The sequence below is a fragment of the Sphaeramia orbicularis genome, chromosome 8, assembly GCF_902148855.1.
Source record: "Sphaeramia orbicularis chromosome 8, fSphaOr1.1, whole genome shotgun sequence".
NCBI classification, from domain to species: domain Eukaryota; kingdom Metazoa; phylum Chordata; class Actinopteri; order Kurtiformes; family Apogonidae; genus Sphaeramia; species Sphaeramia orbicularis.
Window position 1 is genome coordinate 23,929,024 of NC_043964.1, and position 26,980 is coordinate 23,956,003.

Genomic DNA, 26,980 nt, shown 5'->3' on the forward strand with positions numbered 1-26,980 from the left:
GCATATTTTATATATACAGAATGCTCATACATTATGTATAGAAACCGTTACAGTAGATCCACACCAGACCTGGGCCTAGAACAATGCGTACCTGTGGGATGATATGTAAAAATAAACATTTACAACCCAGAATATCAAATTTAAAGTGTACCTGAATTTAATGAACCAGGTGCAGACCCCTCCTCTGACCTTTGAGCAGCACCAGGTCCTTGACTTTAATATTTGTGTTACAGCCTTTGTTATTAATTAAAACTCAGAGGTCTAAATCAGTGAGTCCCAGCAGGGAGTTCTAAAACCAGTCTGACTCTTGCCTTGTATTGGTACTTGACCAACACAGGACTTTTCCCATCATGTGGTCTGGTATTAACAACCCAACCATGTTTTCACTCTCTCTGTTTCCCCTTTCACTATTTCTCCGTTCTCTGGCAGTATTTGACAGAAAGTAGGTCTGAATAGTTCATTGAAATTCTACTGGGATTAGGGATGGGAATTGGTTAGAACTTAGTGATTCCGTTTGCATTATCAGTTCTCATTGGATTAGGGTATAAACTATTGTACAAATGGCTTTATTTATATTAGCTCTTTAATGTCAAATATGCACAAAAATTTGCATTTAATTCAAACAAAACTCATAAAGGTTTTTAAAGGTGTAGTTAAAGGAGTGTGAGAGCTACCTGCTGCAGCCTCAGCCTGGTCGTCATCTAAATGTAATTCTAGGACATGGAGATTATTCAAAAACAATAGTAAAAGCAGGTTGACACAGTGAAATGGTGCTAACATTAACAGTATCAATAGAACCCAGAGGAGTTTAATGTTACACTGAGAGCGCCTGCATGTAGGCTCTGCCTCCAGAGTCATCCACCCCTTTGCTGAGCAGCCAATCAAAGACATTCGTTCCATTGGTGCAGTTTATTTGGATGCTGTGGTTAAATGTTTGTGCATGTTGGAGGTTTTTTCCCCTTCTGTTGTAATGGAAGCTCTGCATCTGTTGTAAATGGCCCTAGTGTTGTCTTTACTGGAGAAAAACAGGCATGCTTTAGAGCAAGGGTGTCAAACTCATTTTCTTTCAGGGGCCACATTCAGCCCAATTTAATCTGAAGTGGGCCGGACCAGTAAAATAATAGCATGATAGCCAATAAATATTGAGAACTCCAAATTGTTTTAGTTCAAAAAATGACATTAAATTATGCGAATATTTACGTTTACAAACTATCCAAACAAAAAGGATGTGAATAACCTGAAAAACATGAAATTTGTAAAGAAATATAAGTACAATTTTATCAATATTATGCCTCAACTTTTCATTTATACATATGCATTAGAGATCAGATCTACAAAGGCACAAAAAAGTTATTAACAGGCAGAATATTGTTAAAATTGCACTTAATTATCTTTAGACATTTCAGGTTATTCACATTTTATTGTTAAAGGATAGTTTGTTAATTTAAACATTTTTATAATTTAATGTTCTTTGCACTAAATCATAGAGAAAACAATGGTGTTGTCATTATTTATAGGTTATTATGATATTATTTTTTAGTTTGATACCCTAACTTGCACTTTGCAAATTCATCCCGCAGGCTGGATTGGAACCTTTGGTGGGCTGGTTCTGGCCCCCGGGCCGCATGTTTGACACCTGTGCTTTAGAGGCTTCTGAATCAAAATAGAGAAATGACATGATGACGCTGTGGAACTGATAAGTGGAATCTTCAAGAAAACACACTAATGATTTGAGGAACTAAGCTACTGAGATCCGGTTCTCAATTCCCATCCCTTATTGGGATCATCAAAATTGGAATATATGGCTAATTTTGCAGTAGGCTATACAATTATAAATAAAGCATTGATTCTAACCTACAAATTATGTTCTCTAGAAGTAAGGGAATAAGTTTGTTTGGTACACGCCCTGTCATTTTCTTTTTTTTAAGCAAAAATGAAATGCAAAACTTGACTTTTATTATCACAGCATGATTTTTTTTATTTTTTTTTGCACATCGTCCAGCCCTAATAGAAAGTTCTAAGTCCGTTTAGTTCTCAGAGTGCACCTTGCATTATTTGATCCCCACTCCTGCATCCTCAACCCATCCCCCTTACTCCTGCCCCCTCCAGGCAGGGTTCCCAAGACTCTGCCAGCATGCTGGGTGGGGAGGGGCACCCTGATGCCCCACAGCTCCACACTCGGGTGTCGGTGGGCCAGTTGAGAAGTGCTCTTCTGCAGCAGACTGGGACTGGAGCACAGCCTGACAAAGCGTAGGGTCACCTGCATGTGTGTGATCCAGACTGTATCTATCACACTGTCTCAGCATTCCTCTTCCCTTCACCGTCTTCTTCCTTTTTCCTCCTGCTCTGTGTGTGTGGACACTAGTTGTTGTGACACCGGCCGGGCCACATCCTCTCTGGACCTGGCTGTGGCGTCAGGCTCGGAGGGGAACCGGCGACGCACCCGCCGTTACCTCCCCACCGGGTCAGGTAGTTGCCGCAAGACCAACGAGCGCTTCAGGACGCAGCCAATCACAGCAAACGAAATGGAGGAGAGCAGCGGGTAGGGCCGGCGTTCTGTGGTGGTGACGTTAAAAGAGCATGCGAGGTCTGCACAGATCAGGCAGATGGATTTGTTATTTTTAAAGGAGACGCTGTTTGGGCTGATTATTTTTGCAGTGTTTGCTCTTACATCTAAAGGTAAAGGTGTGATGTTTCTCATTTACCAGAAAAACCAGCTCATATTCACATAATTCATGTTATTAAAGATAACCTATATCCATGTGTGTTATAAAACTTGTGGGATACTAACTAAAGTGTGTGCTTTTACTCAAACAGTAGCAAAAAAACCTTGGAATTTCAATTTTTTCTGCACGAATATGACCTAAAACATGATCATAGTGTCACACAAGTACTTTGACTCAATAAAAGGATTCCAATTAAATGAGACAAAGAACTTTATACATTTATTTTATATTATATTTGTGCATCTGGATGTGAAAGTAACAATCTATGTAGTGAAGTTTAACAGAAGATTAATAATGCAGCAGGACAAAAACCCTAAATATGTCAGTCTGTTCCATTGAGGATTGTTTAAAGCTGTAGATATTTGATGTTTTGGAATGAGTCAAAACATTTTCAATGGAAAAGCTTTGGAAGAAGCTGAAGCAGGAAGTTCATGCAAAAAAGCCATGAAATATGACTAAGTTGAAACAGTTCTGTGAGGAGGAATGAGCAAAATTCCTTCCAAACTGAAGTGCACTGGATAATTTGTGTAATATTTTTTGTCTTATTTGTTTAATTGGATTCCCTCTGATCACATTAGGTCATATTTATGCAAAAAAATGAAGTTCTAAAGGGTTCAAAAGCTTTTCCTAATGTTGTGTGTGTTTGGTATTTTCTTTTTCACTAATAAAAATCCACTCACACTTTAAAGTTGGGGTGTGTGACCTTTGCATCATCGCCCATGGGTGTTGAGGTTTGCATGTGTTTTTGCTCGGTCATGACCTCAGTGATGTTGCTTTAACCAAACATGCAAATCTGACACAGTATCCTGATTGTTGTCTGCTATACAAAGGCCTATATTGTGTGCTCAAAGCAGGAGCCAGAAGGAGCTGAACTATAAAACCCACATCATCTTCCTGTTGTTTCTTCATATTTCACCTGTGACCTCATGCTGTGTCTCTGTTTACTCCTCTAGGATTCTGGATGCAGAGGAAGAGGAGGACACTAAAGGTAAATCTATTCTTCTGTTGTTGGATTACACTGTTCTTGTGTTGTGACTCAAACAGACGGACTATTGTCTGTTGTGTTGACGCAATAAACAAACGCAACCGCACCACTGTAAACACACAAATATCTAAGGGTTAAGGACGTGAAGCTAATAGTTTTGTGTAATTATGGTTAAATGAATTGGAAATAAAATTACAAATTACTTTCATATTTTCTATTTTTGAGGAATTGGCCAGAAATCTTTGGTTTTAATCCATTTTTAGAGAATTTGTAGGGAATAACAGCAAAAAGCCAGTGTATTTATGGCAGACTTCTCAATAAAATGCCCTATCTGCTTTGCCTCAATCCCACACCAGGATTATTTAACCCTTTATCGGACAAGTGACTAATTTTGGTAATTTATGCACACATTACAAGACAGTGACAGCAACAGTTACAGTGAGGACAGTGAGTCGACAGTCTCAGGTCCAGTGTGGTCTACAGGGTCTGTAAGGTCCACCTCTGCATGAACAGTGAGTGTACCTGCTTTGTTTGGTACCATGAAGTAATGGTACTAATGTAAGGAATGATGTTCAAAGGGATAATGTGGATGTGGACAGGTGTCTGGATCAACACTTATGTTGGTCTAATGTTCTAAAAGTGATGTTCTAAAATACATGTTCCTTTCACCTTGCATGCTTTTTCTTGTATTTTTTTTTTTTTTTATATATATATGTATCTTGGATTTTTCTTTCTTTTTTTTTTTTTACTTCATTGACTTTGATTTTCTAAATGACAATAAAAAATCTTGCAAAATTTCACTAAAGTAATAAAGTCTGTTAGATCCTCCAATAACTCACTAAGATGGAAATTTGGAATTTCAGGGTATTTCTATGAGTGCCCTATAAAGGGTAAATTGTCAATAAAAAGATATGATCAATATGACACAATATACTTTATCATCACCTTAAGGAGATTTGTCCAGGACTCAAGTGCTGCACTCAACAGTTACTTCTTAACACACACAAATGCATCAGCTTTGCTAATCACAGGTATAAACATACACTCCTGATCCAAATTTTAAGATCAGTTGAAAAATTGCAAGAGTTTACATTTTCCACTGTTGGATCTTAAAAAGGCCCTAAGTAGAATTTCAAAGTGCAAAAAGAAGAAATGGGAGTGAGACAAAAAAAATCTGAGTAAGCAATTTATTGAAAACCACAATTAAACTGAAATAGGCTGTTCATCAGCTGATCAAAGGTTTAAGATCACAGCCTTTAAAAGCTAAAATCTTAAAAAAATAAATAAAGAAAAAAAGATAAGTGGATTCAATGTCATTTTCTGTCAGGTATTCACACTGTCATGACCTCCTGATGGCAAAGCCATAAAAGCTTTCCCTCTTTGAACGTGGTCGGATTGTTGAGCTGCATAAGCTAGGTCTTTTGCAACGTGCCTTCGCTGCAATGTAAATTCATGCCATTTTTCAACTGGTCTGAAAATTTTGATCAGGAGTGTATACTGCACAGTCTCACTGAAGATATATCATATTGCAGAGATTTTATATTAAAAACACATAATGCACTCATCCCACAGTAAAATAACCAAGTTAAATCACCTTCAGTGAGGTGTAATAACATTTTTAAGTGGATTTATGCTTACTTTTCAACAAAAAGTGCTCATTGCAGTTGACATGAAATCAACATACAGTATATACAAAGTACTTTTGGAAGTATGATCCATGCTTTAAAATACAAGTTAATTGAAGGGTTTAGCATTGCATATCTTTTCCATTCCTATTTGTTTCATAAGTTAAACATTAATATTAATATATGTAAACCAGAATATCTATTCTATGTGTACGTGTTATACTGAATTCCTATCAAAATCAGTGATCTAGTAATGATTTCCAAAGCTATATGTTGCAGTGACAATAATTTGCTATATTTTTAAATTTTCATTTCACATATGGTTTTCTCCCCATGACCCTAGTGAGGATAAAGCGGGTTCAGAAGATGAATGAATGAATGAATTAATGTGGTATTCTAATTTTAAGTAAGCAAAGAGTGAGTATTTCCTCTCCCACTGACTGATAGATTGAACTTTCATTTCTTAATATTTTTATGCAAGGTCTGAAAGCCACAAAGACGCATTAAGAATCAGTTTCCTCACTCATATCTGTGCTATTTTACATCTGGATTTATTTTCTAGCACTACCCCCATAAACAAATTTACAAGGGTCATGGTTTTACTTCTAAATGTATTCGGTTTATATTTGATCTTCAAGCTTCAATAAATCAGGTTATAATTTTAGCCTCACAGTGTTTTATCTCAGTGACGACAGGTTTATGTCTCACAAAACCATGTGAGTGGAGCAGGACGACTAACTCATCCCACCATTAACCGCTCCATAAAAAGATTACAAGCCTTTCCTGACAAAGAGAGGCTTTCAGAGAATTTGTTCCACTGTGCGACAACAACAACTGTAATGAGTCGATTTAGTTTTTGCTGTTACCAGAACTGATTCCACTGCATAGTGTCACAGTTTTGCACCTTCTGCAGAGTAAATCAATGCATAAAACCTCATTTGGGGTTCATTTCAATGCATGTGACTGAATTCAACATCAAAAGTTTCTGAAAATCTGCCTTTTTGGCTCAAATAAATGAATTTCTCAAATTATTCTAAGTTTACCTCACCTTTTAGGCACCTGTGTTGGTGTTGTCACTTTCTAATAGTAATGGTAATAGTAAGATTCTGTCAGTCTATCCCTATATTTATCTAATGTAGTGATTCTTTTTTTCACACAGGGGATGTGAAAACAGATGACCGAGCCAAAATGAGTGTGGCAGCCAAGATGTCTTTGTTTAAAGTAAGTCTAAGTTGGTCTCGGGTTTGAAACTGGAGCCTTATTGCTGTTCATGACCGGCTTATTTTCATGTCTGTTCAAGTCCTTGTGGCTAAAAGTGATTCTCTGTGGAGTTTGTGACTCATCCCTTTTTGATATGTGATTTGTGCATTAGCAGCCTAATAAATAAAGGTTTTATGACACTTTTGACAATTATAATCCAATTTCATAGATGAACCCTGAAGACCTATAAAGCCACTGGTGACCAAAAGCATTTACTGATCTAAAATGTTTAATATTGAACCATTAAGCCTATCAATACATGCAAATAATTCAGATAAAATGCATTTTCTGAGCTTTTCAGCAGCATCAGATACGACCCATTTGGACGTACAGAGGCTCTGCAATGAATATGGAAACAACAACATTGATTTAACAACGTAGTTTGAAAAAGGACATCCAGTTAATGATATATTTTGCTGAGAAAGTTGAGCTTCAGTTTGCTCTGTTTTGATATAATAACCTTTTAATTTACTCATTTATGGACATCTAGATGGTCATATAAATTTAATATAGGAAAATCGTAAAAATTGCAAAATGCAGAAGAAAATATTATTTTAAGTGGTGATAAATCACTAAGGAAACAGAGTAAAATTGATTTGGAAGTCGCCGCTAAAATAGCTGTAGGTCATTCAGGGTTAAACTGTCAAACAAGAACTGTGACAACTTGAGGTCTTCTATTTATGAACTTGGGGTCAGTCGGTGGGGTTTTTAAGGAGATACTGGTAGAGATTGATTTACAGTATGTGGGACCAAATTTACACTGAAAAACAGAAGAAATGTAATATTGTGATGAAAATATAACAGTGAAATAATTAATCAGCAGCTGTTTAAGTAGCAAGGTTTAACAGATCATCATACAGGTTGTAAAAGCATATGCATGTGTATTTATACTAAAAACATGGCTGATCTCTGTAACTCTGGACATGCTTATGAACGTACTAAATAGTCAGTAGTAGTTCCTTGGATTCCGTAAATTTGACTTAAACAAGTAAATCATAAAATCACAGAAACTCTTTGTGAATGAGCCACTGAGTTCATTTACATGCAGTCTTATATTCCACTAGTGTTCTGAATTTGACTGGTGTCATGTAAACAGTGTATTCCACTTGGATATTCTGAATTAGGCTACTTTCTGAACACATTTTCCGATGGAGATATGTGGGATATGTTTATTATTTTTGTTTCATGCAGATTCTTTGGACATGTATACAGCGCATTTAGAAAATTCATCTAATTTGCGCTTTTTACTGTGTCCTCTGTTTACATTCAGATGGAATAAAGACAAAGATGCTATTCTGGTAGAGATGGACGCGCCATAGAAAAGTCCACATTTCCAAACATTATGACAATGGATATCGACATGTTTATGGATATGAGAAAATATTGAAAACCCAAACTTTTGAAGGTATTTGAATTGGAATTGGAACATGTGCCACCAGTGGAAAAGTTATTGAACGCAGTATTTTTAATGGGGTATGCACAGCTGCATGTAAACAGAAATATTAGAGGAACGTTCATTTTCACTGACCATATTAAGAGCATATTTGGAGTTTTGTCTTTTTCAGAATTGGAAAAAAACCCTAGAATATAAATGTGCATGTAAATATAGTGACTGACCATGGGTTTGATGGTGTGTTATGTATGAAAACACCTAAATGTTAATAAATTGACTATTACATGTTTGAGGACAAGGTTACATGATACAAGAACAAACTTACATTTTAACATTAAATGTGTTTTATATTGATTTGATTTGAAAGAGTGTCTATTTTGGTGTCTTGCACCTTTTTTGGTATGTGGATGACCGCATGACAACTTATAATGCACCACCAATGCCACCTAAATACATTTTGTAACAAGTGGTGCCAGGCACAACAAACCCCACCCCTCACATGTATTGGAGCTTATTTTGGCATCAGTCCAGCTGATGTCGTCATGTCTATGTGTGTGCTGATGTCAGCATATCAATTGCCTCTATATATGTGCCAAGTTTGAAGTAAAATGAAACAAAATTGATGTTTTTATAAACATGCGAAATTCCGTCCATTATAAGTAAATAGGAAAAAATACATTTTAAAAATTCATTAAAAAAAAAAAAAAAAAGTGAACTTTGATCTACTGTTCCCAAAATGTAATGGCATCTATTCTGGGTCACTGGCAATCTATAAACCCAGTTTGGTATCAATTCAGCCAATAGTTTTGCTGCTAAAGTGTAAACAAACAAAGACACAAAGAAACAAACTGAACCAAAAACAATACCCCTTGCTTGGGGGCAGGGTAACAATCTTTTTACATGATGCAAAGGTTCAGATTCTCCATCTGGACCTCTGCAAACACATGATTCCTCGAGTCACTGAAATGACAATAAAACACAAAATGAAATTTATCTTCAACCATAAGAAGATCAGTATGAACTGATGACTGCTGCTCCTCAGAAACACTTTTATATCTGCCTGCTTTGGTAAAAAAACAGATCTTAACTGAACACACAGACCTTTGCATTCTCTTTGCATTTAGTTTTACATGTGGCTCTGCACAGTTATCATCTGTAATTTGAATAGAATTTCGAACATTTGGCTTCCAGGCAAATTTTCTTTCCACTGCATCATATTGATGTTATTGTGTCTGTATCGCTTGTACATACTGTCACTGTACACCAGTAAAAATATAAATCTTGATGTCGAAATGTACACTGGCACAAAGCTTAGTTGAACTACACTTAAGCTAACATCAGTAAAACAATTAAAGTACAATTAATTCCACATTCAACAGTATTTGTGTCAGTGTTCATGTTGAACTGTGGGGATTATCAATCATTTTTTAATGTAGGAAAAAAAAAAGCTAAGTGTCAGTTTTTGTAAAATATGCATATTAAAATAGTGATTCATTGTAGGAAAGTGACTGTGTGGCTGCATCAGAGCCAAATAAGTGCATTTTTATTTGATTTTGGATAGAAGGATGCAAACATTTTAATTATCAAATAAACACTGAATATCACAGCTAATAAACAACCAAACCTTCCCATGTGATGAGTAATGACTAATATTATTGAGAGATGCTCAGTTGTAGTGGAATATGTTAAACTGCTTGAGAGAAAGCGCCGTCTGTCATCGACAGTCACCTCGGCTGCTCACCTTACAGATCGAGGTTCATGGTGGGCGCTGAGCATGCAGGACAGAACCAGATCATGTGGAATATAAATGGTCAAACAGGTGTGTGCAGCTTAGTTTGATGCTACAGTGCATCTATACTTATTAAAAGAAAGGCTAAATTTGTAGTGTGAACTGTACAGATCTAAAACAGACCCAAGAAACTTAACAGTGATGCATATTTCCTCTGCAGAAAATTAAACGACGTTTCTGTCAATTCTCTCAGGCAGTGGATCATTTCAATTTCCATCAAGGAGTTGACATTTCACCTCTTGCACAGTTTTAGTTATGAAACATCAGGTGAGAATGTGCCAGACACTGTATTGCCGTTAAGAACCATAGCAGCTGTGTTATAATTAGCCTTGTGCTGTGTGGAGGCGGGCAGGAGGTAACAGAACCCGATGGGCTCTGGTTTCACTGTGACCTGTTGGGCTGGCATTCTATCCATGTAGCTAAGATGCTCCACCTTACAGCTAGTGCTTTATTCACCAGCCATCTGACCCCGCTGCCCCTCCCACCCTCCATCCTTACAAATAGAACAGGAGGCATCATGAGAGGGAATTTTCACCGCCGTTTTCACCATCTCCCTCATTATTTATTCAGCAGCCTTTTGATGGAGCCTGAACGTTGGGCTCCACCTGTGGCAAACACCTAAATGTGACGGGCAGGTGTCATGTGTTGATAGTAACGTCTCTCCTTTTTTACTCTGAAGGAGCTGGAGAAATCCGCCGCACCTGAGGCCTCGTCCTTCCTGAAGCCTCGGTCCGGGAGCGTCAGCCATGAACGCAGAGTGCGCCGTGGCAACGACCACCGCTTCCTCACTCAGCCAATCACCTGTGAGGAAATAGTAGCCATCAGGTGGGCTGTAATGATAAAAGATCCAATAGTACTAAAAGCATATATGAAAATACTCCACTACAAGTAAAAATATTTACATATAGTCATGGAAAAAATTATTACACCGCCCTTGTTTTCTTCAATTTCTTGTTCATTTTAATGCCTGGTACAATTAAAGGTACATTTGTTTGGACAAGTATAATGATAACAACAAAAATAGCTCATAAGAGTTTAATTTAAGAGCTGATATCTAGGCATTTTCCATGTTTTTTTGATAATAACCAAAATCACTTCAGTTCTTACATTAGTAGCTATGGCATTGTACTGACAAAACAGTGCTTTTAGTCATTCCATGTGTTCTTTTCTGTCTGTTTTAGTCACGATACACACAGGAGTTAGTACTTGATTGCATAACCATTGTTTTTGATGACTTTTGATGGTCCAATAATTTTTTTCCGCGATTGTATTATCAGTGAAATGTATTTTACGTATAAAAAGTAAATGTATTATGTTGACTGTAAATTAGGTTTTTTTGCATTCTTTTTACTGCTATATTAAGATTATTTAACTTTATATACTATTGGTAGTTTAATGCATCATTCTAGAAATTCATACACTATATGGACAAAAATATCAGAACACATCAGCTTTTAGACTTATCATTCTGGTTAATTTCTAATATTATGATAAAAATGTTCATGTTACTTGTCAGTAGTTATCACAATAAATGTCAAATCAATATTTGTTGAAAGCTTAAAGGTTGATTCTGATTATCCTGGGTAAAAATTAAAGAAACCAGCCATTACTTGTGGTAAAAAATGATTATTTATGTGACCAATATTTCAGAAATACATAGGTAGAACATTTAAAACCATTATAATGATAAAAAAAAAAATCCAGTATTAAGCCAAATTAAGGAAAAACAAACTGTGGCTTTAGATAACAAGGTAAACAAAAGTCACCAGAAAGACAAAATTAAGAAAAAAAATATAATCGCAATGATATTCAACATAATATAAAAATATATTGTCATTTGTCCATAACATTTTGGATCTCAACCCCCGTTACCAATGAAATACCTGAATTCATAGTTGTGTATTTGTAATTTCACTGTCCTGTGAAAATGAAAAACAGGCTTGGTTTCAACTTCAGTACAGTGCGTTTTCCAGTGAATCCAAGAGTATTTGAAGTGTTTATTCAGGTTAAGGAGGTGAATTCTCTCAACCTATAAGGAAATACATTGGACAATAAGAGATGTGAAACACTAATCTGATAAGAGACTAACACTGTTGGACAAATATATTGGAGAAAAAGTGCTAAATTGAAAGATAAAGTCACATAACACAGAAATAATCAATGAAAGAACCATGAAGTTTGACAGTTCAGTCCATGAGTAAAAGTATTTCACATTCCCCCTCCGTCCATACTCATGTTTCCCTGCAGTGCCCCCAAACCAGCCCCACCGGTGGAGCCTCCGCCAGTGCAGGCTGAGTCAGTGGAAGATGGTGACGAGAACTGTAAACTGAGCATGAGCGAGAAACTGGCCCTGTTCAACAAACTGTCGCTGCCAGGGCGACAGGGGGGCGGCCATACCGACGCGCCCCCAGAGAGACGAAGGCAGAAGGGGGCTCGGTACCGCACACAGCCCATCACCGTGGAGGAGGTCAGCCTGGTGAGTAGTGAAGGGTTAAACAAGTACAGACGAGTTGAATGAAGCAGCAGATACATGTATTAAATAAAACACACCGACACAAGTGGTTTTTATGCTACAAACCAAAATGGAAAGATTTGAGAGACTCCGAATTTACAGATGTGAACCCCTTTGAAAACATCTGGAATATCATCAAGATGTTATGATGTTTATTATTTATTTGGCTTTGCTATTGCACTGTAGTCACAGATTGAGGAATGAAAACGTCATTCTCTTGTGTATGCACAGTAGGTGCACAGTGAAAATGACAATAAAAATCCTTGAACATGAGATTTTATTTTTTTATTTATTATTTTGATTTAATGATCATAGTTTCATTTATTCACAGTAGTGTATGTATGCTGCACTACTGAGCCCAAAACAAATTTCGTCATGGAGAAAATTCAGCATATCATATCATATCATATCATATCATATATCATATCATATCATATCATATCATATCATATCATATCATATCATATCATATCATATCATATCATATCATATCATATCATATCATATCAATCAAAGCTGAGTTGCTTGCATTTTTACACCAGGAGTAACATTAGAAAATACAGTGCATTGTGTACTATATTTTCAGTCACTGTAGTGGGTTGTTGGTTTGAATCCCACTCTATTCTCTTCTTTGCTCCTTGGGTAAGACATTTCACCCACCTTGCCTCCAGTGCACAAAGGTTTGGTAAGTCCAATTTTAACAATATTATGCCTCTGCTTATCATTTACACATGTGCAGTACAGCGTACAGATCACAGTGGATCTACAAATACACAAAACATTTAGTAACGGCACAATATTGGTGAAATTGCACTTACTACTTTTGAGAATTTTCAAGTTGTTCATATTTGTACAGGTTGTTCATTTTATTGTTAAAGAGTAGTTTGGAAATGTAAACATTTTCATATAATTTTAGTTTTTTACACTGAGACAGAGAAAAAACTGTAGTTGTCATGTATAGGTCAGTGTTTTTCAACCTTGGGGTTGGGACCCCACATGGAGTTGCCTGGAATTTCTTGTAAATGATAAAAAACAAATAAACAAACTTACTAATAAAATATATATGGTGAGTTGAGAGAGACAATCACAATACATAAAAGACATGACAAACTGTGAAGGTGAAACTGAAGCACTGTGGTACTGTTTATCTGTCAAATGTTCATTGTGGTCGGTTTCAGATGCTGCAGCTCTTTCATAATTCATAGTTTGAGTTATTGTTTGTTCAGTATTAATTGTCAGCCTTGTAAATCCAAGCTGGACTGACTGTACATATCCTGACCAAGGAAAATAAAATTCTCACTTTTTGCAGTAATCTACACCTGGCTTTTCTCCCTCTGTCCATAATAATATACATTATATCGACTTAATGTCATCTAAAATTAACATTTATTTGCAACATAGCATAGCAAACTATTACATGATCAAAAACAAATTAATTTTAGGAAAAAAACATGTCTGCATTTTGAATGTCTGTGGTCACCAGAAATTTGTAATGTTGAAATGGGGTCAGGAGTCAAAAAAGGTTGGAAACCACTGGTATAGATTATAACGATAGTATTTACTGGTTCGACCCACTTGAGATCATATTGGTCTGTATGTGCACCCTGGACTAAAATGAGTTTGACCTCATTGATTGTTAAGTCCAAACTTTATTTTACTTTCCTTTTTAAGTCTATTGTAATATGAATTAATTTTTAATTTGTTTTTCCTGATGTTTCTGTCTTCAGCTCCAGAAAGGCCCCATACAGCTTCCTGCGTTCTGTTTGTCCCCTCATCTGTCCGACAGACAGCAGGCCTTGTCTGTCAACCTAAAACCCAGCGAGGTCCGTCTTTCCCAGCCAAAACCCGAGCTTGATCCCGAAGCCGGTCCAACCCAGCAGGGCCTACAGCGCTACGACACTGAACCGGGCCTGAGGGGCATCCTAAAGAAGAGCCGGTCTGGAGGCTCGGATTGGAGGACAGAGGGTGGTCAGATGGATGCACCACCCGTCCACGAACACAATGGTGGAGGTTGTGGAGATGTGGGCGTTTCAGGGAGGATGGAGGAAGTAGAAAGGCAGGAAATGACTGCAGCACCACGCAGAGAGAGACGTGAGGCTTCGGGGGTGGATGGAGGGTCCGTCACCGCTGCGCCCTGGAGGCAGAGGGCCCGAAACAGGAGGGAAACAATTGCCTGTATGCCAGTGAGAATCTCAACAGAGCAGGACGCTGGTATAGAGGAAAAACCCTGCCTGGTGAAGACACAGGAGCAGGAATACAGACCAGAGACTGCAGCAGACATCCAGTAAGTCAAAAAGATAGATAGATAGATAGATAGATAGATAGATAGATAGATAGATAGATAGATAGATAGATAGATAGATAGATAGATAGATAGATAGATAGATAGATAGATAGATAGATAGATAGATAGATAGATAGATAGATAGATAGATCTACAAAGGCACAAAACATTTACTAATAAGCATAATATTGTTAAACTTGCACTTACTTCTCATAATACATTTCAGGTTGTTTGTATTTTTTCATGTTATTCCCTTTTTTATGAAAGGACATTTTGTACGTTTTCATATAATTCATTTTTTTTTATTTTTACACTAAAACAAAGAGAAACATTTGAAGTTGTCATTATTTATAGGTCATTATGATAGCATAGTATTTTGACACCCTTGACTGTTAACATCTTCAGTGTAAATTTTGTATTATACAAATTTGTCCCATGGCAAACAAGTCAAACATAGTACAAAAAATGGCTCCAAAAGAAAATGGCACAAATACACTGTTGGCCAAAACTTTTCAGGGTGTAGTTGATGGATGGATGGATGGATGGAAAATGTGCATGCATAAGGTAGTGCAAAAAACAAACAATCCCAAAAAATAATAATATTAATAAGTCATAAAACTTATTAAACTACATATTGCAGTATATGTACCTTATCATGACAGAAAATGAACTGATGGTGCCACTTCTCTACAGAAAAGTCTGTCTCTCATTTAATTTTAAGGCAATAATATTATATTTGCTTAGTTAAATCCAGGTTTGGACAGTTTTTGATTGGGTTGTGTGGTTTTCATCATCATCATGTACATTGTTGACTTTACTAGATGTGGTTCTTTTGACATTTAACCCTCCATTTACATTCTTCCTGTCCAGAGGGAGGCAAGATCAGGATGATAGTCCGAGGATGGTGAATGAAGAAACCACAACCACAGGACGTGTTCAGGTCACACTGGTGGACAGGAACGCCAACCTGCAGGATCCAACCAACAGCAGCAGAACTAAGGTGAGAAATAACAGCCTGGACAGAGGGTTTCTTATGATTTAGTGTATGGTGAGGGTCTCAGTAGAACTGATCACAGCTGCAGGATCTGAATGTGTGCAGTCTGTTATTTGACATGATCTGTCATCTTCTGAAAGAGTTGTTTAGAGGCTGTGGGTTTCAGTCTGTCAGCAGAGGGTCAACAGGGGTTAAACTGTGCAATGCTGCTGTTGTTTTAGTACAAATACAGTCTACGTACTCTATAACAGCATGTTTTGAAATTTCAAGCTGAATTTCTACTTCAAGACTTGGCTGCAGCACTGAGGATTCATTTAAATTAAGGTTTAGGTTTGCTCCCAATGTGAGCAAATCCAGATTTAATGAAGCAGAGTTAATGTGACACAACTATAATCTAATATCTGTTAAATTCTAATTTAAGTTTATCGATCAAAACTTAAATTACCACTGATGTGCTGCGAAAATATATGTGTACTGCCAGTACATTATATATATGTATACAATATAAAAAGTGGTCACTGTTGAAGTAAGATTAACCTTTAAAGACCTAGAACTATTATTGTTGTGACTTCTGCATAATTAGTTTCTCTAAATGTAACCTTTCCAAGTATTTTATCACTGTTTATTATTATCATAACCTCAGTATTTTGAATTTTTCAGTGAAAATAAGGTATTTTTCTTACATTTAATTAATTTAAAAGAAAACTAGTGGTGAATCAATGTTGCAGAAAATGACGGTGTTTCCACGTTTACAGCAGAGTCTCTAAACCTCCATATGGGTCATATCAGATACAGATAAGCATTTCATCAGAACTGGTCAGATGTATTGATAGGATTTTTGAGTCAAAAGTTATTAAACTGATACTAATGATACACATGTGTGTATGTATGAATAGGCATGTCTGTGGGTGGTTATGAGTGTATGTTTCCATTTGTTCTGGTATGGATACATAGGTGCATGTTTAAAATCAACTGTACAGGTATGTAGGTTTATGTGTGGATGGGTGTGTTATGTAAAGAATAAAATAAAAAGATATGAAAAAAAAAAAATTAAACATTTTAGAACAGCTCAACTCAACTCAAAAAATGCATGGTAATAAAAGGGCAATAGTTTCACCACCAAACAAAGGAGTCATACATGAAACCAGGGTTTTTCCAGGCTTAGAATGAGACAGAATCAGTGCCATCCCAAGTATATGTACCACGCCTTCAACTGGTGCAAGTTCTAATAATTATATGACTAAAGACAATAACATTTATCATGTTAAAACACTTGTTTGTGCAAATTAAATCAGGAAAACACTGAGCCTGTTCACATGACCATAAAAATCCAATAGCTTGGAGTCATCAGACAATTGTAATAATAAAATCTGACACGTTTACATGCAGTTAAGAAATGTGATACTTGAAAACCCTGGTTTAGACGTTTCATTCCATTATTGGAGTTCTTTGAGTATGTAATTAGTGATGGTAGACTCAAACTTCCTGTTAATTTCTTCTGCTCATGTTTGACTATGTGACTTCCGTTTTCTACAATTTTAATTGTTTGTACATATGTACAGATGTAAAAGAACAAAATAAATTCGATTCACCTGTATACATGTAGGAAGACATTGAAGTATTGGGGAGAAATTCAAGTGTGTTAATCAGATTTCTATTGATCAGATCACTGTTGTTATCTGATAAATCATATCAGATTATACTATTTACATGATCACTTGAATAATCTGATAACTTCAGAAATCAGATAGTGATTGGAGTATTAGTGTGCATGTAAACAGGCTCACTGATGTAATAATGGAAATAAGAGAAATTCACCCACTGGACAGAAGTAATATTGGCATGTCTTGATACTTTATGCAGGAAAAAACCGTAGACGTAAACAGAATTATGTGATATTTGCACTGTGCTGGTGTAAATCCTCTGTATCGGAGGCCTTTGCGTTTCATTTTTAGGTTGTCGGGTTGGCTCATTCCTTTCCTTGATGCCAGAATAAGAGGATGTCTGTGGTTAGATCAGGGCTTTTGTCGTTCCACTGAAACCAGATATAGAGTCTCTGAGCAGCAGCACTCTGCATTTGGTATGTGCTAAATGTCTTGAGATCACAGACTAATGTTACTGGGAATATACCCAGCCTACGTGGTGTTTATGTGCTGGGATACGGGATGTGGAATGTAAACACGCCGATTATTCTGGTAGTTAAATTTTGACCCTTTTATGACCTTATAATCTGAGCTGCACCATGGTGACAGTGTGTGTTTGTATGTGTTATATCTCACAAACGATGTGCTGTAAATTTGATTGCACTTGCTTTACATGATATCATTAGTTCTTCTGTATATATATGAAATATACCCAGAAGAGCTGCAAAGATTAAATAGTTTGCCAAATGGCTAATAAAATGAAAATAGACAGCAGCATTTACTGTTAATTATGTCTGTCAAAATTTAGGAAATTTGCCACGATTTTCTTAAAAAATAACATAAAAGGAATTGCCATTTGCTTTTTGACAACCTGATGTTTTTTTGCAACAGAATTTGTTCTGTGCTTACAGTACACTGAGGTTTTATAAGGTTTTACAGGTTCTAATTTTGGTGTCGTATTATTTGATACTGCCTTGTGTGAATGTATATTTGGGCAGTCAGTTTGTCTTTATGTAATAGTTGTCCTGATTTCAGTGATTTAGCACAAACAAAAGTGATGTGTTTTTAAAATATGGCACTGCAAAACACAAGAAACTTACAAAAGACGAACTTATTTTTAATTCTTTAAGCATATATTTGCATATTTGCTGATAATACTTGCTTACTTATTGTGTTTTTTGACTTAGAAGGCAGGATTTTTTTTTAGTATTTTGAGCATCTTTGAGTATTTTTATAGTGTAATATTGCTACTTTTTTGTTTTTTACTCAGTGGTTACACTATTTGTTGTATTGATATTCCAAACTATCAACAGCAGGGGGAAGTTGTGAACCAAAATGTACCCACAGCTAACAAAACCACCACCAAATCAACCCCATCACTCACTGAATAAAGTAAAAAACAAACAAACATTGTTGACACATATCTGTATTATGGTATCGTCACATTTTCTTTGTCAAACAGAAACTCATAAATGGTTATTTTAACAGTCAGTCAAAATAACACTGTGTCTTATAATCTTCACATGCTGCATCAGCTGATAGTTTACATTATAGCTCTGTTAGCTTAGCTCTGTTTTTAGACAGAAAACAGTTACAGTAAAACCATAAATCACCTCCGTTTTCAACAAACACCCCATAATAACTTTATACCTTCGTAAGCATCATAATCAAACTCACAGTGTAGAAGAAACACCCCCAATTCAGCATGAAACTCCATTCTTTTCATTTAGAGCTGTGTCCAGTGGAGAAAACAACAGTGCATCTAACTTTTATCACTTTGATTGTAAAAGTTGTTTCCTACCAGTTCTCATTCTCACCTTGGCCTTAGTGTTTTTGTCACCACTCCCTCTAGTGGTCACATTGATTTATAGTAACAGCATATTCACGTCATGTCTCTGCAATACAACAAATTGACTAAAACTTTAACATCCTGTCAGAATTATTTATTCTAAACACTCTAATGATACTTTTAAGTCATTTTTAAAAGCTTTTTTAAGTAGAAATACTACATATGGCTTCTTTTAGTAGAGTGCCTTGTGCTTTTTTTTGCCTTGACTTTATCATCCTGTGAACATTTCCCTTAATGTTTATTATCTGTGTCGTTTTCCCACAATGCTCTCTGCAGGAAGAAGCAGATATTCATGCTGACAGCACCCTCCCTCAGTGCTGGGTAAGTCATGCACTAACGCTTTCCACTGCACGGATATTTTTAAGTCTCCATCATCATAATATCAGATTTCAGCTTGGGCAAACCCCTCTTTTTTTCTAATCCCTCTTCTCTCCCAGGACCCCGTCTTTGCCTCTGTCTTTTCTAGCAGTACGCCCCAATATATTATGTGTTTCAATCAGGTAATAGTTTGAGCTGGTGCATGGCAGGAACGCTGCTGCTTTTGGTTTGCAGTGTTTAATATGCAGTGAAATGTCATCTGATGTGTGAATTTTGACTTGTGCTAACAAGTGTAGAAATCTGTCACCTGCAGAGAAATGATCCTTATTTTGAAGTGACACATCACAGCTCTCATTCACAGTTTCCATTTTGTTCTTTTCAACCTTGTGCACTTCATTACTTTCGCAAATGTCTTTCTGTGAACTCGGTGAACTTTGCATCTATTACCAAACACTGAAGCGCAATTATTGAGAGGCCTGACATCATCAAACCAATTCTCAGATGTGAATTAGTCTCTGATTTCTCAGTTCTTTTTTCATTTCCAAGGCCTGTTATCAACAGCCGCTGATCAAAATGCCTCTGGATGCAATTTGACAGACCCGCATTAAAGCTGTGACAGTCGGGCCAGTTGGCAAATTAAAGTCACCAAATCCTGTTGAATTGGAAGTACAACAAACACATCTGTCTTATCAACAACAGAAGACTTCAGGTGTTTGCTCTTCTTTTAGAGCAAATATGCTGTCCAGTTTGATTAATGCAGATGTGATGGAAGATTCAAAACACTGTTCCACCTCAGCGGCAGCCATCTTGGTTGTTTACAAAAGTGAATCACAGGCACTAATCTCTGAAAGGTATTGACCTTGGCATGTTATTGAAAAGTTTCTTATGTCTTTATTTAAGGATCACCATTAATCTCTACCAAAATGAAGACTATTCTGTCCGGGGTCCATTCCCAGTATTAAAGTATTACAATTAAAGCATATGGTGCATCCTCAGTCATATGTTTGTTGAAGTCTTTTTGGTGATCTGACCCGTGTCATTGCCTGGTATTGTATTTATGTATCATCTATGTAAACTGCATTTTTTTTTTCTTTGTTAAATTGATGCCTGTATTTTATCAGTTACTGTATTTTTTATTTATTTATTACTGTTTAATTTATTTTTAAGAGGAAGTATTTGCACAAGCCATTGATGGCTTCTAACCTTTCCTGAACCATGTGCTAACATTTTTCTTTTTAATCATTTAATTGTATGTAATGTGCAACTAAAATAAATAAATAATAATAAAAAAAAAACCTAAACAGGTAAAGAAAGCATTAGACACAGATACAGTATATAAACCATGACAGGAACAGTTTTCCTCATTCAGCAGTGATATTACAATTACTTATTGAAAATTATCAATGACACAATGTTAAATTAAAAAATATACAACATTGATTTTTCTACTGACTCACTATGCCATGTTAGGGATTGAATTCAAAGTTAATCATGGATGTGCAGTATTGGCCAAAATTATTATATTTAACAGGTTACATTTGTTTTTTGTTTTTTTTTAAATTTTAATTAACCATTTAAATACCCATAAAAGGAATGAAATATCTACAAAGTCAACATGATGCTCTATAAACCATAGAATGCAGTCCTCATAAGGAGATTTAGGTCATTTTTCAACAAAAAACACAAGCATATTTCACTGTCAGTGTCACAGAAGAATCCAAATTCCTTATGTATCGTTGTCAGGTTTGATGGTGGTTAAACTGACGATGATGTGAGTCTTAGGACATGGCTGTGTGATTCTGTTTAATACACAAAGTTTATCCTTCTCATTAAGGAAATATTAATGTTACAAGTGAAAAAAAAAACAGTAGGACTCACTTCATTTGATATCTGTTGTGCTCATTTCATAATGTTTTTATGAAATGAAATTATGTTTTGGAGGCAAAATAAGGTCAATATTTTCAGATCTGTCAGGTGTTCTGATAATTTTGGTCACCACTGTACATGAACACTCTGTCAGATCATAAAATACAGCGCTACATTGGAGCTAAATAACAGATCGATGATGCTGCTGTTACACATGTTATATTTAACCAAAAAATGATGGTTCTGAGGTGAGCTGCAGGAGTAGGCAGATGCATTAGATTCAATATGAACTGTGTGTTTATTTTCCCAGAATGCACTTAAACTTTGCCCAAACTACGAAGCCTTTTAGACACACATCTCCTGGAACTTAATAGCCTCATATTGTCTTACATGTTGGACATTGTAGTGTTTATTTAACATCAAAAATAAATTGTCTGTCTTGTACTTTACATTTTGTTTCTTCTGTCTGCAGATATATTGTCAACTTGATTATCTTGAAGATATTTATAGCTCGTGTGTTGTTGAAAATAAAGTAAATTTTGCATTGAAATATTCCATGTAGTCTTGTACTAACTCCCTAGTTTATGGACGCACTGAGCTGTTATTTTATTGTGTTTTGATTCGATCCTCAGACCAATCTGTCCTTTGAGGCACAGGAAGTCTCCTCACCCACAAAAAACCTGGTTCAGCCTCTTTGGAGACACAAGGTAATGCTGGAAAGTGACATGATTGACATTTTTTTAATAATGAAATAATCTGAAGGGGTTTCTTGTATAGTGACTTAACAGATTTTAACTTTTTGGCTGCACAGTCTAAGGGAGCTGAGGATGAACAGAAGACTGTAGAAGATGAAGAGGTTTATCCACAGCAGGACAAGATGAATGAGGACTCTACTCAGTCCAATGTGGTCAAGAGAAGTGAGTTCATGCATTCGTATTTGTGTGTTATCTGCATTTTTATTTTGAGTTTATAGTGGTGGAAAAAGTTTCTGGACGCCCCGTGCATTTGTTATGTATTGCATTAAGATTCACTCGTAAGTCACTGAACAATGCCAAGTATTGCTCACATAAGATAATATATTTATCCCACTATGGGTACATTTTACAGTTAACAGCAACAACATACAACAAGCAAGTGCAGATAAACCCAATTCCACATTCTCCCTTCTGCACATGCTCTGTTCCATTGTGGTAAAAAGAAAAACAGGATATTTTTGCAAAATAATGAAACGGATTCACATTTGTCTTCGATAAAGATAAACAACAGTAAACGAAGAAAAAAAAATCATTGCATTTATTTGTGTCTGTCTGATATACCCAGACCTTTTGCAACACAGAAAAGATTTTTCCGCAAATATATGAGGATAATATTTGAGATTGTGTAAAATTTTAAATGCTTATTGGCTACTGGTCTGTTTTTCAGGTTATGGATCTCCAGAATCAGAGATAAAGGACTCCACTGAGGATCCAACATGCACATTTGAAGGTTAATGCAGGTCATATGATCATAAACAGGGTTCCCGCGGGATCTTAAAAAGTCTTAAAAGTCTTGAATTTACAAATCTGCATTTAATACCTTAAAAAAGTCTTTAAAAGGTATTAAATGTGATGTGATTGGTCTTAAGTTATGTTACCATAAACCTGTTCACTGTATTGTGTTTAAATGTGTCTGTTAAATGTCCAAACTGCAAAGAAAGTAATGTAAGTCAACTCAGTTCCACCCGTTCCAACCCAACAGTTTATACTGAAATTAGGAACCAATTATCACTAACTTTGCAGCCCCCAGTGAGAAATGACTGGTTATGGTGGGAATCCAGGTGTTGGAGTAAATAAATACATTTTCTTAAATTCTAGGAGTCACAAATTTTTGCCATTATGACCATGAAATAGGCCGTGAAATCTGCATTAAATTGTGTTCTAAGTAGTCTTAAAAAGGTCTTAAAAAGTCTTAAATTGAACTTGTAGAAACCTGTAGGAACCCTGATAAACCCGTCATTATCACGTCTCTGTTTTTATTTCCTTAAAGTCTATTTGGTTTTCTCCTCAGAATCCTCTCTGCAGCCTGTGATGGAGTTTGAAGCAACATCAGAAACCACAGCGGCTCCACAGGAGGTGAAAGACGTGGCTCCTGCGAATGAATCGCAGATGTTCGACGCAGGTTTCTACAGTGAACAGCCCCCTCCCTTCAGCTGCGCCCCCCCACCCTGTGGAGACGTCGCTGCTGCAGAGAGTGAACAGGACCTGGGTGTTCTCTGTCAGACCAATGCACCCATGTGAGCCAGGTTTTACCACAGATCATGAGATTATAATGTTTGCATTGGTGTGGTGTTATTTGAATATTTTTCATTAGTGTGCTACTTTTATGTCACTTTGACCATCTCTTACTCATACTGAGTTATTATCAAAGCGGTGTCAATAGTTTAATCTGTATTTTTGTGAATGCTTAGTTTTAGTTTTTCATTTCATCATTAGTTTTTTCGCTGATGTACCTTTTTTTTAAGGGGAGGGAGATGGTGTATTAAAAACTCGGGGCAAAAAGATGCAGTAGATGTTGGAAGTATAGGAGGTATCTTTGTGGATTTTACTACACCAGTCCACCTCCCCTTAAACAAGCCCACATCATGGAAAGAAAGGACAAAAACTAACACTGGCATTTAGGAAACGTAATGTGCTGTACACTACAGACAGACGGACAAACTGACAGACAGACGACAAAACATTTTAATACCTCTTCAGCCAGTTGGCCAAGGGGTAAAAACTTAAAATATGCAATCTCATGATGTGCTGCCACCTGTTGGTGCAAAACTGGCACAACATAAATGCATTTTTTATCCATTAAATTTTTTTTTCAGTTTTTGTTAACAATTATAACCTGGGTTTTACATGTGTTATTATTTGAGATTTTTGAGATTCAATGTATACACTATCGAAACAAATCTGAAAATATTGTCAATTTCAATGATTAATGTTTGAAAATCTTCTTTCCTGCTTTTTAAAATATCAACCAATTGCTGAAGCAAAAAAACAAAACAAAACAAAACTGCTAATTATATATTTTGGGCAGTTTCGAGCCTTAACTTGATCCCAAATTGCATAGTGCATTACAATCCATATTTGTTAAGGGAAACAGGAGGTGTGGTATTACATTAAAATTTTTCATTAATGCATTACTTTTAGTTCACTGTGACTTTCTGGTTTAATCACACTTGACTCAGAACAAGTTATTAAAATGGTGTTGATAGTTTTTCATTAATGTCAGTGTTAGTAAAAGTAAAAAATATTGTCAGTTTCTATGATTAGTCTTTGCTTTGCATAAAAAGTAAAATCTAATGTTTCTTTCCTGTTTTTAAAATGATATACTGAAGGAAAGAGAAATAGGATCTATCTATCTATCTATCTATCTATCTATCTATCTATCTATCTATCTATCTATCTATCTATCTATCTGTCTGTCTGTCTGTCTGTCTGTCTGTCTGTCTGTCTGTCTGTCTGTCTGTCTGTCTGTCTGTCTGTCTGTCTGTCTGTACAGGTTTGCGTTGTATAGTGCATTATAGTCCATATGTGTTAATAGAAATAAGATTCTTAAATTATGACCCGTAAAATGCTGATCTGTGCTGGTGCAGACTAACTTCAGCTGTAGCCGAACACAGACGAGCGGTGCGTCCGTCCCGTCGGACTCAGGGCTCCCGAAACCCTCTGCGAGCTCTGGCCGCCAGAGAAGACATCCAGCAGGACTACATGGGAGAGAGAGTCAACACCGCTGCCGAGGAAGCAGAGAAGAGTGAGTAGAAATACTTGATCCTTCTTTCTGTTTTTTTTACTTTTTCATTATTTAACTCCATTCCATTGTGTCTTCCTGCCTGTAGAATCGAAGAACTCGTCTTCATCTGATGCACATGTTACTGGATCTGAAGACTTCAGCAGCATCTCTTCATCAGCTGCAGCCAACTCTCATCCTCCCTTCAACAGCCTGATGCTTATTCTTATAAAAGGTCAGGAAATATTAGAGTGCTGATTGCATGACGACATCTCAGTGTTCAGGTGTTTGTATTAAATGGCGTCTGCGGTAACAGGTAGGCGGCATGTCCAGGTCCGTGTGGTGGAGCCCTCGGTGCATTCACTGAACAGCGGAGACTGCTTCCTGCTGGTCAGTCCAGAACACTGCATTGTATGGAGTGGGGAGTTTGCAAATGAGCAAGAGAAGGCAAAGGTAAGAGGACAGTAACATGTATGTTTATTGTCTAAGGCAACAATAGAAACCATATTTTATTATCTTTAAGGATTATATGTTGCATTTACACTCTCAAATGTTAAAAATTAGAATCAAGAGCATTGAAATTCTGCCAAAGATGCCATTGTATAGGATTTTAGAGATATGAACTGAAGTCAGTTACACCAACGGTCTGGTAGTAGGAAGTAATGAGTCACCCTGCCAGTGTCCCATGGTGAGGAAAACTAACACCACGGGCCTTTGATCAAAGCATCAGAAAGTGACCAGATGAGATAAGAACCACTAAGAAACAACTTTTAGAGTCAAAGAAAGTAACAAAGTGATAAAAGTTAGAATGACTGTTGTTGCTTTCTCCACTGGACACAGCTCTAAATGAAAAGAATGGAGTTTGATGCTCAAATGGCAGCGTTTCTTTTGCATGGGTGAGTTTGATTATGAGGTTTATGAAGCCACGGTTCAGACTAAACTGACAGTTATGAGTTTTTGACGATTCCAAACAAATCTTTAGTGCAGCTACTGACAACACTAACCGTACAGAAAACAGAGGTGATTTATGGGTTTACTGTGGCTGTTTTCTGTCTAAAAACAGAGCTAAGTTAACAGAGCTATAATGTAAACTATCAGCTGATGCAGCACATGAAGATTATAAGACAGATAGGGTTGGTACCTGACTTCCCCTTACTATTGTGACTTTAGAATCAATACTACATATAATGCCTTTAAACACCCATCTGTGCTGCACTGTGGTATTTGTCATGTGTTTGTGTTTCATCTGTTGGTTTTAGGCCTATGAGCTGGCGTTGTTCATTCAGAGCCAGAGGGACCTCGGCTGTCAGGCCTCGCAGGTCGTTCACCTCGAGGAAGGACTGAACTCTGACAGTGGCCTGGCTGCACAGTTCTGGGACCTTCTGGGAGGACGGACGCAGTACAGAGGTTAGAGTTCAAAGTGACTCGAACATACACATCAGTGATCATGAACTGGAAACCCATGGGCAATATTCTGACCACCAAAGCTCCCCATCTGTCCAGTAGAATTGTAACAAATTATGCCAAATCAACTGCAAAAACAGTTGAAATGGAAATTATTTTTAGGAATGGTTTACTGACTGTAATGTGTTATGCAGGTTGCAAAGACTTTATAAATCCATCTGACAGTTGAATTAGTGAGTAGCCACACAACCTGATGCAAGCAAGTGTTCAAAAAAATGTTACAATTGGTTAGTTTTTCTTGCCAGCCAGGACTGCTTTCTGTAGTTTTATTTCCAGAATTACAGATTTACCCATCACTCCTTAATGTATTGCCTGAGAAACGCCCTCAGACATTTGTTTTGTCTTTCTTTAACCTTATAAGAAAGGCAATACTAAATGTTTTCATGACTCACAGGTTACGATTCAATGAGGTTCTCTTTCAATTTACACAATCTCATATCAGACCAGTAAAGATAATTAAAGTGCTATATGTTTGATGCAAACAGAGGTAAGTAATTTTGCATCTTTTTTTTTTTT

General features: G+C 36.6%; 1 protein-coding gene across 4 annotated transcripts in view; it reads left to right on the forward strand.

The window, feature by feature from the left end:
- svilc (supervillin c) overlaps positions 1 to 26,980 on the forward strand; it is a 45,482-nt gene that overhangs the window by 4,097 nt on the left and 14,405 nt on the right. The window contains exons 3-20 of one of the 4 annotated variants that reach the window (XM_030140934.1): positions 2,110 to 2,250; positions 2,366 to 2,542; positions 3,680 to 3,714; positions 6,496 to 6,557; positions 10,458 to 10,603; positions 12,026 to 12,254; positions 14,018 to 14,574; positions 15,445 to 15,574; positions 19,337 to 19,381; positions 19,498 to 19,560; positions 21,877 to 21,951; positions 22,056 to 22,161; positions 22,667 to 22,729; positions 23,291 to 23,516; positions 24,867 to 25,024; positions 25,110 to 25,235; positions 25,317 to 25,453; positions 26,260 to 26,407. In XM_030140934.1, the coding sequence (XP_029996794.1) occupies positions 2,110 to 2,250; positions 2,366 to 2,542; positions 3,680 to 3,714; positions 6,496 to 6,557; positions 10,458 to 10,603; positions 12,026 to 12,254; positions 14,018 to 14,574; positions 15,445 to 15,574; positions 19,337 to 19,381; positions 19,498 to 19,560; positions 21,877 to 21,951; positions 22,056 to 22,161; positions 22,667 to 22,729; positions 23,291 to 23,516; positions 24,867 to 25,024; positions 25,110 to 25,235; positions 25,317 to 25,453; positions 26,260 to 26,407 (2,624 nt within the window). The remainder of the gene's footprint in view (positions 1 to 2,109; positions 2,251 to 2,365; positions 2,543 to 3,679; positions 3,715 to 6,495; positions 6,558 to 10,457; positions 10,604 to 12,025; positions 12,255 to 14,017; positions 14,575 to 15,444; positions 15,575 to 19,336; positions 19,382 to 19,497; positions 19,561 to 21,876; positions 21,952 to 22,055; positions 22,162 to 22,666; positions 22,730 to 23,290; positions 23,517 to 24,866; positions 25,025 to 25,109; positions 25,236 to 25,316; positions 25,454 to 26,259; positions 26,408 to 26,980) is intronic. The other 3 variants (XM_030140935.1, XM_030140936.1, XM_030140937.1) reach the window with 3 other exon arrangements.